The sequence below is a fragment of the Podarcis raffonei genome, chromosome Z (genome assembly GCF_027172205.1).
Source record: "Podarcis raffonei isolate rPodRaf1 chromosome Z, rPodRaf1.pri, whole genome shotgun sequence".
Taxonomy (NCBI): Eukaryota; Metazoa; Chordata; class Lepidosauria; order Squamata; family Lacertidae; genus Podarcis; species Podarcis raffonei.
Genome location: NC_070621.1, coordinates 12379399 through 12393459, shown reverse-complemented (window position 1 = coordinate 12393459; position 14061 = coordinate 12379399). Strand labels below are relative to the sequence as shown.

Below are 14061 nucleotides of genomic sequence, written 5' to 3'. Positions count from 1 at the left end.
TGCATAGGATCATGTGAACAGAAGAAGGGCTTTGCTAGAAGCAAGGCCAGCCCACCCGTGAGGGCAAGGTGAAGTGACTGCCTCAGATGGCAGGATCCACAGGGGCAGCAGATCCAGCCTCCAAGGAATACAACACCTGCTGCTGCTGCTGCTGCTGTGCAGCTGCCTCTTGTTGAATAGGAAGCGTTGTTGGTCTCCTCCCACTCTTGTTCCCTATGTAGATCTTCACTCACCCCTTGTTCCCTGGTGGGGGTGGTCACCATTTTGTGATTTGCCTCAAATACCATAACATCTTGGGCTGGCCCAGTCCATCCTTCCATTCTCACAAGCAGGACATGAGCACAAAGCAGTCTCCCGCCATTGTTCCTTAGCCAGCTGGTAATCAGAGGCTTTCTGCCTCTAGTCTTGAAGGTATTGTATGGCCATCATGTCTAGTAGCCATTGATAGCTATATCTGTGATTGATTTGTCCAGTCCCCCTTTAAAGTCACCTAGGTTGTGGCCTTCACCACATCTTCAAAGGGCAAATTCCAGAGTTCAGCTGGAATAACTGCTTTCTTTTGTCTGTCCTGAATCTCCTGCCAATCACAACTACACAATAGAACCATGAATTTCTTTGTTGGCATTATGATATTGGCAGTGTTATTTTCTATCACTTTTCTAAAACTGTCTAACATAAAAGTCATATTTTCCACACCCATTGCACACTGGGTCAACATATGAACTGCGCTGTCCACCATAATCCCAAAATACTTTTCTTGGTCAGTCACTGTCAGGAGGTTTTTTTTTGGGGGGGCATCACTTTTTCATCATTGTTTGCATCACTTTACACTTACCAATTAAAGCACATTTCATCATTCATCATCATTTGGGTATGTTCTTTTGGATGACCTGGTTTTGTTTTTGACACCTTGAATAGCATGTCATTTGCAGACTTGACCACCTCATTGCACACCCCCTAACTCCAGATTGTTACTGAACTACTGTAGTTAAAAAGCACTACTTATTACTTGAGAACTCTGAAAGGACAGATGAAGGAGTTTGTATAACCTTCTGTCAGGAGAGGGTTCCAAAACATTGGAGGAGCTGCTGCAAAGAAAGCCTTGCTCTTCATAGAAGCCAACCTGCCCTCTACATTGGAACATGGAATAAGGTCTACTCAGAGTTGCTCAAATGCTAGGGGGAGGATTTGTACAGTAATTTGTTACTGTACTTATACCCTGCCCATCTGACTGGGTTGCCCCACGCACTCAGAGCAGATACAGTGGGACCTCTGGTTACGAACTTAATTCGTTCCAGAGCTCCGTTCTTAACCTGAAACTGTTCTTAACCTGAGGTACCACTTTAGCTAATGGGGCCACCTGCTGCCGCCGCACAATTTCTCTTCTCATCCTGAGGTAAAGTTCTTAACCCGAGGTACTACTTCCGGGTTTGCAGAGTCTGTAACCCGAAGTGTTTGTAACCTGAGGTACCACTGTAATTTCATTCCCTGAGATTATCAGAACCAAAGCTGTATAGATAAAAACAGCACTTCAAACTGGACCTCAAACTGGCAACCTGTGTAGCTGTTCTAAAACCGGTAATATACAAGGCAATCTGTCCAGCACTGTTGACTATGGCATCCTGCCATTGTTGAAGCATCCAGATCAGTTCAGAAGCTGCCCCACATGGAACATAGGGCTTGCCGGTGGCAGTGCTAATATGCCTGATGGTGTCTTTTCAATTACATGTTTTCTCCCCCTCTGCAGGCAAATGGAGGCTGGCAGGACGCAACCACTCCATCTTCTGTGACCTCCCCAACAGAAGGCCCGGGCAGTGTGCACTCTGATACCTCTAACTAATCTCCTCACAACACTTTTCGTTCACCCTGAGCTGAGATGCCTTCCTGTAGGTGCATTCAGAATCCCAGAAGGAAAAGAAGACCTAGCAAGGAAATGTTATTGCTTTTTGTAGCCAACCACTGTTGGCTTTACTGTAAAACCTTGTCATTTCCAGAGAACTCGATAAATGTGTTGTGTGTGGGTTTTTTTTTTAAGGTATCTTAAATCATTTGTATATGTACCTAAAATATCACAAAGATGCGCACATTCACACCATGAAAATAAAAACAACAACAGCAACCACCAAGCACTTTATCCAACTAGGCCAAGATTTAGCATTGTTTGTAACCCTGTAACTATTTTGCAAAAATAATTTATTATCAACTTTCTCCCCTCCCCCCCAAAGGATGGCCTACCAGTTGCTAGCCTCTTGGCCTTAAGGGTAATAAGTAAGAACTGTTCTTAAGATTAACCTCAAGCAGCAGAACCAGGCTGTGGGTAACCTCACCTAAACCTAACTTCCAGTGAGAGCTGGAGTGGAAATTCAGATGCTGATTGTGTCCAATCTTCCTTTCTTTTTCTTCATATCTCTTCTAGAGTGGAGATACGTTTTGCTCAGTCACCCTTATTTCAAAGGCAGTTGTGTAATTGGGGTTTTATTTTGTTTGCTTCTGAAGCTTCCATCATCATTTCTTAGCTTTTGTTGGGATCCACTGTTAGCAAAGTAGCTTAGAATGCTGATTCTTTTTAACCCTTCTTTAACGTCCACTATGGTGCAAAGCCTCTCCATATGTTGGTCATCAGCAGGCACAGATGATCCACAGGAGATGGAGATGCTCGCTGCTCAATTTTTTTGCAAAAAGCAAAGCCACTGGGTTGTACAGTATGAGCCGGGTGCTGAGCGCATCTGCCCCGGGTTTTGCCACTGTTCCTCAGTGGCAGCAAAGAGGCCAAACGGGCACCATTCTCCTGAGTGTTGTATATAGTGTAGCAAAAGAGTATTTATACATTTCACCAATCAAAACACAGCTTTATTACCTCATGCGAACTCATACGAACCAATAGAAACATGTTCTTTAGCTTAGAGTGCTCACTACTACCTCTAAACAATACTCACGCTGTAGTTCGTCTCCTTTTTTAAAATGATTTTTCCTATATCAATTCCCCCTTGCATCTTGTAATTAACTCTTTGTTTCCCTTCATTAAATGTAATGTACATTGTAATCTTTTAAATAATAATAACAACAACATTTTTTAAAATCCAGGTTGCGTTGGCAACTTTCAAAAACAATTAAAAATAGAGAGAAAAAGCTTTGAAGTGGAAACATTGGGTCTTTACATTTGACACAGAACAGTAAAACTGTTTGTAAATACAGAGAAACATTTTGAATGTTCTTCATCTTGTTACTATACTAATTCACGCAAAAGAAAAAGAGAAAAAAAACAAATAATGGATTGTAAAGCAGACAGGTTTCAGTATTCAGTACTGTATATTTCACCCTGTATTATTGGGGGCAGGGGGGTGGGTTGGGTGCTCTTTCTTTTCTTTTTCTTTTTCTTCTCTCTTTTGTATGGTATGCGATTCTGAAACTGATCGACTCAATGAAAAAAATAATAATTTGTGGCAGTGATTCTAATGTATTAAACCGTTTCGTGTTACTTTCTAACTGGATTACACCCTGAATTGAAGAGTCTTCCTTGTGGTAGTTCTATGTAGTTTCGAACCATGAATAAACTTTTTGCTTTCATGACTGAAAATGTGGACGTCATTTTCTTCCTGATTTGGCCGGCGGAAGATGGAGTTGGCAATGTTAGGGGCTGGCATAGAAGAAGTGAGGCAGGAGCCCAAACAGTTCCTGAAGACAGGCAGGTGGAGAGCCCTTTAATTTTTTCTGGACTCCTAACTCCTGTCACCGCTGACCATTGGCCATGCTGGCTGGGGCTGATGGGAGTTGGCGTTCAGCAACACCTGTTTAAAAGGAAAAGATGTGTATATCCTTTCATTTTTCTCAAGGCAATAGAAACTGAGCTGTGTACAACAAATCACTGTTTCTTAATGTTACAGAGACATTGCTTTTAGGACGGGGGTTCCCAGGCTGTGGTCTGCAGACCATCAGCTGTCCATGAGTTTCATTCAGGTGGTTCATGCCATGGCAACATTAAATCATTATAATGATTTTTAAATTTGTTATGTTGCTTTTATTTCTAACCTTGTGTTTCAGTGTGAATTATGTGGAATGCAAATTCTAATACAATAAAACACAAAAGAAGCAAACAAAAGAAGCAACAGAATACAATTAAAATGATATAGTACCTAGCACAGTGTGTTACAATTTCTACAACAGGCAGAGAAAGCACTGAGTGGTCCACCGAGGTCTTCAGCAATTTTCAACTGGTTCATGGGGAAAAGAAGTTTGGGAAACATTGTCCTAGGGAAGAGCTTTCCAAATTGTGTGTCGTGACACATTAGTGTGTCAGCTGCAGTGTGTAGGTGTGTCGCGTGAACGCTCCCCACGTTCCTCCCAGGGCTGGAAAGGGATTAGTTTAACCTCCGATTTTCAAGTAAACCTGAATTACTCTGTTGCAAAAAGTGTGTCACCAACACGAAAAGTTTGAAAAGTTCTGTCCTAGGGTGTAATAATGTGAATGTTTCAATGTCACATTCACAAGTATTTCACCCTTGCACCCCACCCCCTTGATTTCCATACTACAGTGGTACCTCAAGTTACAAACACTTCACGTTACAAATTCCGCTAACCTGGAAGAGTTACCTCGAGTTGAGAACTTTGCCCCAGGATGAGAACAGAAATCGTGTGCCGGCGGCACAGCGGCAGCAAGAGGCCCCATTAGCAAAAGCGTGCCTCTAGTTAAGAACAGTTTCAGGTTAAGAACGGACCTCTGGAATGAATTACGTTCGTAACTAGAGGTACCACTGTACATTCAAGGCCGTTGCTATGGGAATTCCCACATTTTGCCACTACTGGAGCAACTCCCATACCTTTTCTCTAATGCAAAAATGGACCACTAGTTTTGCCATTCATAAAGGTAAAGGACCCGTGACAGCTAAGTCCAGTCACAGAAAACTCTGGGGTTGCAGCGCTCATCTCGCTTTACAGGCCGAGGGAGCCGGCATTTGTCCGCTTCCACAGACAGTTTTTCCGGGTCATGTGGCCAGCATGACTAAGCCGCTTCTCGCAAAACCAGAGCAGCGCATGGAAACACCGTTTACCTTCCTACCAGAGCAGTACCTATTTATCTACTTGCACTGGCATGCTTTCGAACTGCTAGGTTGGCAGGAGCAGAGACTGAGCAACGGGAGCTCACCCCGTCGCGGGGATTTGAACCTCCGACCTTATGATCTGCAAGCCCTAGGCTCTGTGGTTTAGACCACAGCACCACCCGCATCCCATTTTGCCATTCATACTCTGCCATGAAGGCAGAATGTAGTTTAGGAATGTTGTTTAGTCGTTTAGTCGTGTCCGACTCTTCGTGACCCCATGGACCAGAGCACGCCAGGCACCTCTGTCTTTCACTGCCTCCCGCAGTTTGGACAGACTCATGTTTGTAGCTTCAAGAACACTGTCCAACCAAGTTTAGGAATAAGAGGAGGCAAATCATGCAGAATTGATTTATTTTTAAGTACTTACAGTCTCTGTTGCTTTTTCAAGTTATCTAAACTCTGAGGTGGTTGACAAAATTTTGAGCAGAATTGTGAGGTTTGTCACTATTGATATGTATCCAATGCTAGTCCTACTCAGAGTAGACCCATTGAAAATGACTCACTTGGCTCCATCAATTTCAGTGGATCTACTCTGATTAGGTAGAACTTAGATGGATACAACCCAATGTAGCTTGATGGTGTCACTTTTCCCAAATTGGTGTTGACCTCACATTCAGAAAATGACTTTAAGATGGCCATTCTTTTCATTACTGCCTTCACTTGACATTAATTTCTGAAATATTCTTTCTGCAAATACAATGGTAATTCCCTTAAAAGACATACCGTGTTGTGTTTTGTTCTTTTGCAAACCTCTTTATTTCTGTCTTTGTAAAACCGCTAATTTTTAAATGTTGATGAATAATACCCAAAGGTCAGTGCCAGGTAATAGCCTATTTGGTATATCTTCAGGAAATAGCCTTTCGGGCAATCAAATTAACAGAGGATCACGTGTGGCCAGTGGTCTTTTAGTAAACATATAAATCCTGCATACTGTTGTTCAGTAAGAAAACAATCCAGCCTTTAATATATTTTTAAAGCAGAGAAAAAGAGAGACTTCTTGCCATCATTCACCTTATGTCTTGTAGGGGAACAGCTAGACAATTGTATTCCTGTTGTGATCTGCTGTATAAACTCAGAGGTGTGCTAGGTAACTAATGATTTGCATGATTCAATTAGCTTTTGGGTCAGTTTCCCTTATCAATGACCCTTGTACTAAGTTATTTTGTAAGTGTCTATCCCCCCCGCCCATTAAGCCAGGGAGAAGAAAAACACAACCCAAACAGCGAATAAACACAATTCATCTTCTTCAATGTCCAAAACAAGCCTACATTCATCACAACAATCTTTTATCACAAGCCACCACTTGCACCTTTCCCCATCAGCCTTAGAAAGGGACCAGTCTCCTTCCTCCACCACCACATTTCCTGCAAGTAACCGTTGCTTTTTGCTCGCTCTGCTGTGAAACGCTAGTTGCCAATTAATAAATAAAACCTAGGCCGAAGGGAGAAAGCGCCGTCCGTGGATAAGTCCCCTGTGCGTGCCGGAGAAATGCGGCGAGACAACCCTCGCCTGGCTTAATGGATCTCTTTGCCTCCCCGCACGTGCCTGGCTTAATACTATAATTCTGCAGAAATCCTGTTTCCAATGTAAAGCGTGTCAGTGGGAAGTGAGGGCGGCATAATTGAACGGGCACAAAAGATGTCCCTCATCTTGATCACAGCTTGCCTGGCCACAGGCAAAACCCTGTCACACGGTGATGAGGTTCACTGAAGGGCCATCAACAACCTTTTGGGCAGCCCTTGGCATGGCCCCTCTGCCCAGTAGGCATAATTAAGGGGCTTCCTTATAACATGAAGCGGGGGTGAGGGGTGGGGGTTGCTGTCTGGTGAGTGATAAGCGCTGCTTCTTTCTCCTTGCTCTTCTCCCAGCATTCAGCACATAATAATAGTAATAATAACAAAGTGGTCAGTCACACATCAGAAAGGTTTACTGTAAGCACCAGCATTTAAAGTAAGTCTTCCTGATGGCTTTGTGCATCCTTAGCCGGCAGCTGTACTCTGCCAGAGACAGGCTCCGACCCTAATTGAGTGATAATGGCTTATGTAAGGACTAGGTCTGTGAAAGGGAGCAGGAGCATTGTACAGTCTGCATCAAAAGCAATTTCTGGTTTTAGGAAGGGATTTCATCCATGGATCCCCATGAAACCCCATGCTCAAGTCTGTAGTTGTCTAGGATTGCTGGCCATGTTTAGTTCCATTTCTTTCTCTACCATTTAGAAACAGAATTATTATTATTAATCCCCCTCTAAGCCGCCACCTCAAGACAATTTACGCACAAGACAGTCAAATACACAAATACAACAAATACATTTAAAACAAGACTAACAAGTGGGACACTCATTGCAGAGACCCATTAATACAGTTGAGAAAGCCTGTGGGGACAAAAATGTCTTAAATTGTTTCTGGAAAGTGCAGATAGGAGGTGCTTATCTTGACAGGAATGATATTCACAGAACAGGGGCAGCCACACTAAAAGCCCTGCTCCGATTTACTACAGCTTGGTCTTCTGAAATCTTTGGAACTTGCAGGAGAAACTATCCCACAGACTTCTCTGTGTGCCTGTGTTTTTTTAAGCTTTTATTTGAACATTATGAAATCATGCATCGCCACACAGAACAAGTTTTTCCTCCAGCCCAAGACTCTTTTTAACAGCAGTGATTCTAGTATCCAATACTGTGCTAATTACAAGAGTTGCCTGCAACTGAAATCCTACTCCGAGTAAACCCATTGAAACAGATAGACATACGTTAGTCATGTCCATTAATTTAATTGGGTCTACACTGAATACAACTAATGTTAGACACAAACCCAATTCTATTTGGGAGTGGATTAGTCCTCATACACACCATACCTTGAACAGCTAGGTTCTCCTTCCACTGTGCCTCTAGATGCTAGTGGCTGGGTATCACAAGTGATGAGAAGTTCTGTTGTGTTCAGCTGCTGCTTGCAGGCTTCCCGTGATTGGTTGGCCAATGTGAGAACATGATGCTGGAGTAGAAGCTCACTGGGTGATCTTGGGCAATTTATTAACCTACCACACAAGATTGTTTTGAGGATAAAAGGAAGGTGGTGGACTTCTCTGCAGTGGAAGCTTTTAAACAGAGGATGGGTGGCCATCGCTCAGTGATTCTTCAGCTGTGATTCCTGCTTTGCAGAGGGTTGGACTAGATGGCCCTTGGGGTCCCAACTCTACAGTTCTATGATTCTATGATAGGCGGAGAACTGTATAAGTTTTCTGGGGAAAGCATGAGATTCTTTTTTAATGAAATAACATAGAATTCAGGCTTGGACCTATGTAACTGAAGAGGTTTCTAGATTTTGATGAGGGATATAATTTTTTATTTTATTTTAAAAGGAAGAGAATCATTCACAGATCAGCCTATTTTATTTTATTTCATTAACTTTAATGTTCCTGTTCCATGGACTGTGAAGGAAAAGGAGCCATTAGTTCTCAGGGGCTTTATCTATCTCCATGCCATACAGAGCACTGATAACAATGGTTAAGGATAAACTCAGCAAGTGAGGGGAAGGGTGTGCTGTAGTAGTCTCAAAGGAGTTGTGATCTGCTTCCTGTTTCTGCATTGGACTGCTGGGGTTTATGTTTTGTTTTTGGTTCAGTGCAAAAGAGAAATAGAACGTATTATGAGAAAGAAAGGAAATCTCCAATCTATTAAAGGGACCTTGTATGTATAAGTGATGAGTCTGCTTAAGGAGAACGGCTGTGGGTTAGGACTTGCCTGAAATGATTAAAGAACCTAAGAGCCCTGCTGATGCAGACCCAAAAGGTCATCCAGAGCAGAATCCGATTCTTATTATGGCCAACCAGATGTGCCAATGGGAAGCCCATTAGCAGCACCTGAGCCCAACAGCACTCTTCCCATTGGTGACTCCAGCAACTGGGATTCAGAGATACATTGCCTCCAACAGCAGAGGGAGAACATAGCCATTGTTGTCAGCAGCAATTGTTCAGAGGTAGCATCTCTGAGTCCCAGCTGCTGGGGACAAGGAGGCTGTAGATGAGCATGTCCTGCTTGCAAGCTGAGTGAGCCATTTTGACTGGTAGCCATTAATAGCCTTCCCATTCATGAATTTGTCCAATCCTCTTTGAAGGCTATCCAAGTTAGTGACCGTCACTATGTCTTACAGGAGTAAGTTCCATAGTTTAACTCTGCTTAACTCTGTGCTATGAACAGCCCTTCTTTGGGTTGTTCTGGATCTCTCACCATTCAGCTCCCTTGGATGACCCCTGGTCCTAGTATTAGGAGAGAGGGAGAAAACTCCTTCCTATCTGCTGTCTCTACATAATTTTATACAGCTCTGTCATGTTCCTTCATCCCCTACTTGCCTTTTTTCTGAACTACAAAGCCCCAAATGTCATAACCTTTATAGGGGAGTTGCTCCAACCCACTGATCACTTTCATTGCCATTTTTTGACACCCCCCCCCAAAGCTCTACCTCATCCTGCACATTTTTTGAGAGACATCAGAAAGTTCCTACCTGTTCTGAGCCTCTTTTCCCACTTATGAACAGATACACTTTGCCACTTTCCTTCTTCAACTTCTGTCCATGGCACCATTCCTTTATCAGTGACATCATTGTACTATGCCTGATATTAATATATGACAGGTGCTGGTAAATGAAATCATGCGGGCCATCGCAGCCAATCAGAATAAAGCACAGCCTAGGCAAAGGAGGAGGAGATAGCAGAAATGAACCAGCACCAATGGGATACCTGAAGGTATGTATTACTCCACAATACAGGAACTTGCCTAAGGCTGTGAACTCAGCATGCATTTAAAGGACATTGAATGCACATTTCCCCACTCCCAAGAATCCTGGGAACTGTAGTTTCTTAATGGTGCTGGGCAATGTAGAACTTCAAGGGATAAACTTCAGTTCCCAAGATTCTTTAGGAGGATGTACTTTAAAAGTTGCTGGAGGAGACTCTGGAGAGTCCCATGGACTGCAAGAAGATCAAACGTATCCATTCTTCATGAAATCAGCCCTGAGTGCTCACTGGAAGGACAGATCATGAAGCTGAGGCTCCAATACTTTGGCCACCTCATGAGAAGAGAAGACTCCCTGGAAAAGACCCTGATGTTGGGAAAGATGGAGGGCACAGGGAGAAGGGGAAAACAGAGGACGAGATGGTTGGACAGTGTTCTCGAAGCTACCAGCATGAGTCTGACCAAACTGCGGGAGGCAGTGGAAGACAGGAGTGCCTGGCGTGCTCTGGTCCATGGGGTCATGAAGAGTCGGACACGACTAAGCGACTAAACAACAACAACAACTTTAAAGGTGCTTTAAATGTGTAGTATGTACACAGCCTTACACTGAGTCAGGCCAATTGGTCTACCTGACTGGCAGTCTGACCCCAGGGTTTCAGACAGGACTCTTTTTCTGCCTCACTGAAAGATGTCAGATATTGAACCAGGAAACTTCTGCATGGTAGACAAATCCTGTACCACTGAGCTATGTCCCTTGCTGCATTGGCCTGCTTCCCCCTTAATATCTTCTGCAATAAGATATTTCTGTTTCACCAGCTGTGGGGAAGCTTTGGCCATCCAGATATTGCTGACGAGGGATGATAGGACTTGCAGTTTTGTAACACTGGCAGGGCCAAATGTTCCCCACACCTGCCATGCACTTAAGCACATTTAAGACACATGGCTCCCCCCTCAAATAATCACGGGAACCATAATTTACTGTCTCCCACGGAACTACAGTTCCCAATGCCCTCAACAAACTGCAGTTCCCAGAATTCTTTGGGGAAGCCATGTGCTTAAAATATACAGTGTAGTGACCAAAGTGTGAAAGCCTCTCTTCTCTCTCTTTTGCTTTGGGAACTTGAGTTTGGGCCAAAAGTTTTGTAGTGAAACTTCTCTTCGAAAAAACAAAGCCTCTCCTTTTCACATCCTCGTCAAATCCCCCAGCCTCGCTCTTGAGCAGGTTCTGAAGTGAATGCCATTTGTAGATGAAGTTATTGCCTCCAGCAGCACCAGCGGGGGCAGGAGAGGGACAGAACAACGCAAAAGTTCAAGCTTCTCAGCTTCCTCCTAGGTGATACCCCCCCTCCAAAAAAATCTGTATCAAAGCCTATTTTGATCATCAGCCTGTCGGTAACATAATAAAAAGGATTAATTTATTTGAGGCTGACAAAACCCTCCCATGGCAACAAATTTAAGCATGCCTGCTTTACGTGAGCAATTAAAAGCAATTAATTTCATTCGTCAGTTGGGGCTGGTTGGGGTGTAAATGCATGCGTGTGTGTCTGTTTGAACGTGTGTCTGTGTCTCTGTGCATGATCTGGTGCACTCTCTTCCTTCTCCTGGTGTACAGGTCCTCTCTGATGGCAGATGGTCCTGCAAAGTCAACTCACAAGCTCATTTGGAAATCATGCTGGTGCCGTTTTTGTTGTTGTTCAGAGGTCTTGAAGAGGATGGAGCAAATCACTTATGAGGAAAGGTCGCTGCGTTTGGAACTTTTTAGTTTAGCGAAAAGGTGAGCGAGAGATAACATGATAGAAGTTTATAAAAAAGTATGCATGGCATGAAGGAGGCAGTGATGGCCACCGACTTGGATGGCTTTAAAATAGGGTGGTACAAATTCATGGAGGAGAAGGCTGCTTTCACAGTCAAAGGCAGCACTGATTCTGAATGCCAGTTGTTGCGTCCTGAACGGGATTGGCCTGATACAGCAGGTGCTTCTCATGTTCTTAAAAGACACATGCATCACTATTTGCTGTGCCTCTGTACCTTCCATGTTTGCCTCTTCCCGAAAAGGAATTTTTTGGACAGAGTGGTGGTTGTGGTAGCTGTTTCTAAATTCAAACTGGATCTATATATCCAGCATCGTGAGATCTAACTGTCCCGAAACAGTGGAATTTCAGACAGGGGCCAGGGATCACATTTCAAAGTGCTCCCATACATAAAAACAAACAACCCCCACCCCTGCAAGTTGAAATCATATTCTTTTAAAATTCTCTATGCCACTTAGTATTTTATAAATTTCTAAGTGGCTTACAAACAACATAAAAACAGATCAACATAAAAACAGAAAGATGTCAAAAAAACCCAACCCAGTCCCATTTGTTCCTGAAAAGGGCCTTAACTCAGTGGCGGAATATCAGATTGGCAAGCAGAAGGTCCCGGGTTCAATCCCCGACATCTCCAGGTAGGGCTGGGAATGTCCCATGCCTGAAACTCTAGAAAGTTGCTACCAGTCAGAGTAAACAGTACTGAGCTTGATAGGCCAATGGTCTAACTCAGTATAGCTTCATGTGTTCCTATGGAATGCTCTGCTGGTAGCTAGCACTAAACCTAAACCTTGTTAAGGTAAAGGAAAAAGACCCCTGGACAGTTAAGTCCAGTCAAAGGCAACTATGGGGTGTGGCGCTCATCTCGCTTTCAGGCTGAGGGAGCCAGCGTTTGTCCACGGACAGCTTTCCGGGTCATGTGGCCAGCATGACTAAACCGCTTCTGGCACAACAGGACACCATGATGGAAACCAGAGCACACAGAAACGCTGTTTACCTTCTCACCACAGTGGTACCTATTTATCTACTTGCACTGGTGTGCTTTCAAACTGCTAGGTTGGCAGGAGCTGGGACAAAGCAACGGAAGCTCACCCCCTCATGGGGATTTGAACTGCTGGTCGTCAAGGCCAAGAGACTCAGTGGTTTAGACCACAGTGCTACCTGCGTCCCTCTAAACCTTGTAGCACTTGATAAGAAGGCTTTAGGGGTCTGAGAGAGAGAAACTGTGTCTCTTTCCTCCCTCCCTATACTGAAAAGTTTTCCCAATACATCCTTTTTTAAAAGAGAGAGAGAGAGAGAAAGAAAGAGAGAGAGAGAGAGAGATAAAGCTAACAGTGCAATCTGACACATGTTTAGTTTGTAGTGAGTTCAGCTAAGTATCAAGTGGGCTTTTCCTGCAGAAAATTATGCACAGGACTGTAATATAGGACAAATCAATACTGTACATTCAAAGCATATTTAAAGCACAAGGATTCTCCCCAAAGAATCTTGGGAACTGTAGTTTGTTAAGGGTGCTGAAAATGGTAGCCCTGTAAGAGGGGAGACTATGGTTCTCATGATTATTATTTTTTGGAGGGGGAGGGGAGCCGTGTGCTTTAAATGTGCATTCTGCCCTTAGAGAGTTTGGGGCTCTCCTAGCTCAGGGGCCTCTTGCCTCTCTCGATCCAGGCATCTAAATGATGATCCAGCTAAACAAGACAGAGTTTTTCCACAATGGACGATCACCCATTAATGCTATCTATTAGGATACTAAAAAGCTGCCCTCCTTTTTTCCCTCCCTTGATAAAACCCAGTGTCACGGGAACATGCATCATTAAATATGGAAATCCAGAATTTTATTAGCAATCTGCTAGATCTGAGCTGACGCCAATTAAACAAAAAAGATATCATTTATATCTTTTTTAAAAGAGAGAGAGAGAGAGAGAGAGAGGCAGAGTTCAAGTTGTATTAAATGTGAAATGCAATTTTCTGCCGCCGTTGATTTATTACTCAGTGTTGCATTGTTCAAAGAAGCATGTTATATATTTCAATAGAGAAATTATTGTTTATTCATTAATATTTTAAAACTTGCTTATTGCCGGCTCCTGTTGCCGAGTGAAACTTATGATTTAAAACATGAATTAATAAACACATTTGAAAGTGTTAGACAATATCGTAAGCGCTCGTTTTTCATTTTACCGGGAGCATATTAAATTTTTATAATTCCGCTGGTGCAATGATTTTCTTCCCTCCACCCTTCCTCATATAAAAAAGAGAGGGGGGTGGGAAGGTGTGGATTCTAAATGACTAATTTCAGGTAAAGATGAAGCCAAAGCAATAATAGATGCTGGGAGGGAAAATCAGTCACCGTGTCGGCATAATATGGCTTTTCTATGTTTGTACTTTATATTATTCATACTTCATATATATATGTGTGTGTGTGTGTGCG

The 14061-nt window shown here is 43.3% G+C and overlaps 1 protein-coding gene across 9 annotated transcripts in view; it reads left to right on the top strand.

Moving 5' to 3' along the window:
* Window positions 1–3577, top strand: part of PBX3 (PBX homeobox 3) — a 229769-nt gene extending 226192 nt beyond the window's left edge. For 8 of the 9 annotated variants that reach the window (XM_053374376.1, XM_053374377.1, XM_053374379.1 and 5 more), the window contains one exon: window positions 1748–3577. In XM_053374376.1, the coding sequence (XP_053230351.1) occupies window positions 1748–1840 (93 nt within the window). In that variant the 3' untranslated portion in view covers window positions 1841–3577. The remainder of the gene's footprint in view (window positions 1–1747) is intronic. The other variant, XM_053374380.1, reaches the window with a different exon arrangement.
* Window positions 3578–14061: the final 10484 nt, after the last annotated feature.